The sequence below is a fragment of the Austrofundulus limnaeus genome, unplaced genomic scaffold (genome assembly GCF_001266775.1).
Source record: "Austrofundulus limnaeus strain Quisiro unplaced genomic scaffold, Austrofundulus_limnaeus-1.0 Scaffold113, whole genome shotgun sequence".
In the NCBI taxonomy this organism is placed as follows: domain Eukaryota; kingdom Metazoa; phylum Chordata; class Actinopteri; order Cyprinodontiformes; family Rivulidae; genus Austrofundulus; species Austrofundulus limnaeus.
The window spans coordinates 1,391,923-1,393,931 of record NW_013952515.1 but is presented as its reverse complement, the minus strand read 5'-3'; the positions used below and the strand labels follow the sequence as shown (position 1 = coordinate 1,393,931).

Genomic DNA, 2,009 nt, shown 5'->3' with positions numbered 1-2,009 from the left:
ATTTATAAATGTATGAATCATATGGTGAAAAACTGACTTTGAAAACTAAATCTGTTCTTTTTTTCTTATAAAAGGCTAAATAAAACAAAAATATTGGTGGTAATTTTTGACTGTGTAACTTTACAAACGGCACCCCATACATTTCCTGTTAAATAAGTATTAAACTTTTCCTTACAAACACAACAGTACTTTTAGAAACATGAGTTTTTGTGAGTGGGAACAATCTGTGAACAGATTTCAGCACAAGACAWTGGAAACAGATTTTGCTGTGAGGCAAAGGAATCCCTATTTCAGTCAAAATGGTTCTTTTTGGTCATTTGTTTTTTGTTTTGAACAGATCTTGTAAAATGAAAAATGGATCACAATTCTATTTTCCTTTACGCTCCAAAAAACTGTCCATCTTTTTTTTCTTTAACCAAAAGGTACCAGGTAGCCTCTGTCCTCCATTATGAAGCACCTGGAATCAAACACAAGAAAAGACTTCCAATAGCAAATTTGACAACTTAAAATAAGCTGCTTTAAAGACAGCATTGACCGTRAACAACTCCTCCCATRATGCATGTTGATTATCTTACCTGTGAAATGATGGCATCCCACCACTAGGTGGAGCTGCACAAGGTTCAAAAATTACCGGGTAAAAGCTGCATTTTGCTGTATTTTTGTTGGCTACTTTTGCTGTGACCCAGTTGTACTGGGAAGTTGGAACTACCCACTTACAAGTCATGAGTTTAAAGTGCCTTTTAATAATATTTCTGTATTTATTTCACATTTAGTCAGTTGTACTTATAGTACTTTTTAGTGTTTATAAGAGGACATATTAAAACACTATTTCTGTGCAGGAAATACCAGGTAGAGCTCAGTTATTGTTTGCTAGCGGTGCTCAGCTGCAGCAGTGAGACGAGGAACGCATGTGACACCCCTGGTCTAACGAATAAAAACAGCAAATATATCTTTAATAAACACTTTATGTGTAAAAAAAATTCTGAGGAATTGTTGATGATGTAACAGCAAATTAAGTTTTCTTGTGCTGAACGTAGCACATTTATTTTAACTTGTTAATATAAACTTATATTTAAGAGAATGACAAAGGTTAAACTGTTGGAGAAATATAAAATGGTTTAATGTAAGATTTGTTGCTCAATAAGGAGTTAAACCTTTCTTGATTTTTTTCTTTGTATGTTTTTTTGTTCAGTATTTGAAGATTTTTTTTTAATTGAATTTGCTTAATGAGAAAAGGGGCAGATATAAGAAGACTTTTCTTCTTCTGCTACCTTTCATTTAATTTGTCATCGTATTTTGTTGTATATAGAAATTGTTGTTTTGTAGATAAATGAATAAACACAGTAAAATAAAATAAAAAATAAATAAACTTTATACTCAGAACTACTCAGCATAACTTGTTGGTCCACTTAAGTGCATGCGCGCACACACACACACACACACACCCGTCTTCAAACCCACCACAGTAAGCCTCACCATTGTCTGCGGGTCGGGTCGAACGCTTTGTCCATCAGCGATCCCGGGTAAATCCGGAGCACCCCGCTGGGCGTTGCTATGTAACGGCGCACAATGTAGCAGTTGAGGCTACTCATTTCCATTAGTGTCATCCACTCATCCGTAACGTGACTGGTCGCCATAACCTCGTTCCTGACAGAGGACTGCAGAGGGGCGAAGATGAAGGGATGGACGATAAGAGAGAACAAAGAGGAGGTGTGTAAGGTGGTGGGGGCATTAAAGAAATGATTTAAAAAGTTTTACTCATCAGTTTAGAAGTTGGGGAAAAAATACATTTTGACACTTTCGCTTCTAAAATGAATTTTTCCTCCAGCTGATTAGTGTCAGAGTCCTGAAGGTGTCCCAGCCCAGAACCACGTCTCCTCTCAGACGAGAGTCTGAAAGAGGTGATGAGGTCACCGGAGGGGGGTCTTTACACTGCAAAAAATGTCCACCTAACCAAGTTTTAAAACCTTATATCCTGCCAAAAAGTCTTTTTGATCTTGTTTTTAGAC

At 36.6% G+C, this 2,009-nt stretch overlaps 1 protein-coding gene across 1 annotated transcript in view; it reads right to left on the bottom strand.

Moving 5' to 3' along the window:
- The window catches only part of cachd1 (cache domain containing 1), a gene marked incomplete in the record, with an annotated part of 121,814 nt that overhangs the window by 25,688 nt on the left and 94,117 nt on the right, over positions 1 to 2,009 (bottom strand). Inside the window, 1 exon segment of the mRNA XM_014014289.1 lies at positions 1,477 to 1,658. Within this exon segment, the coding sequence (XP_013869743.1) occupies positions 1,477 to 1,658 (182 nt within the window).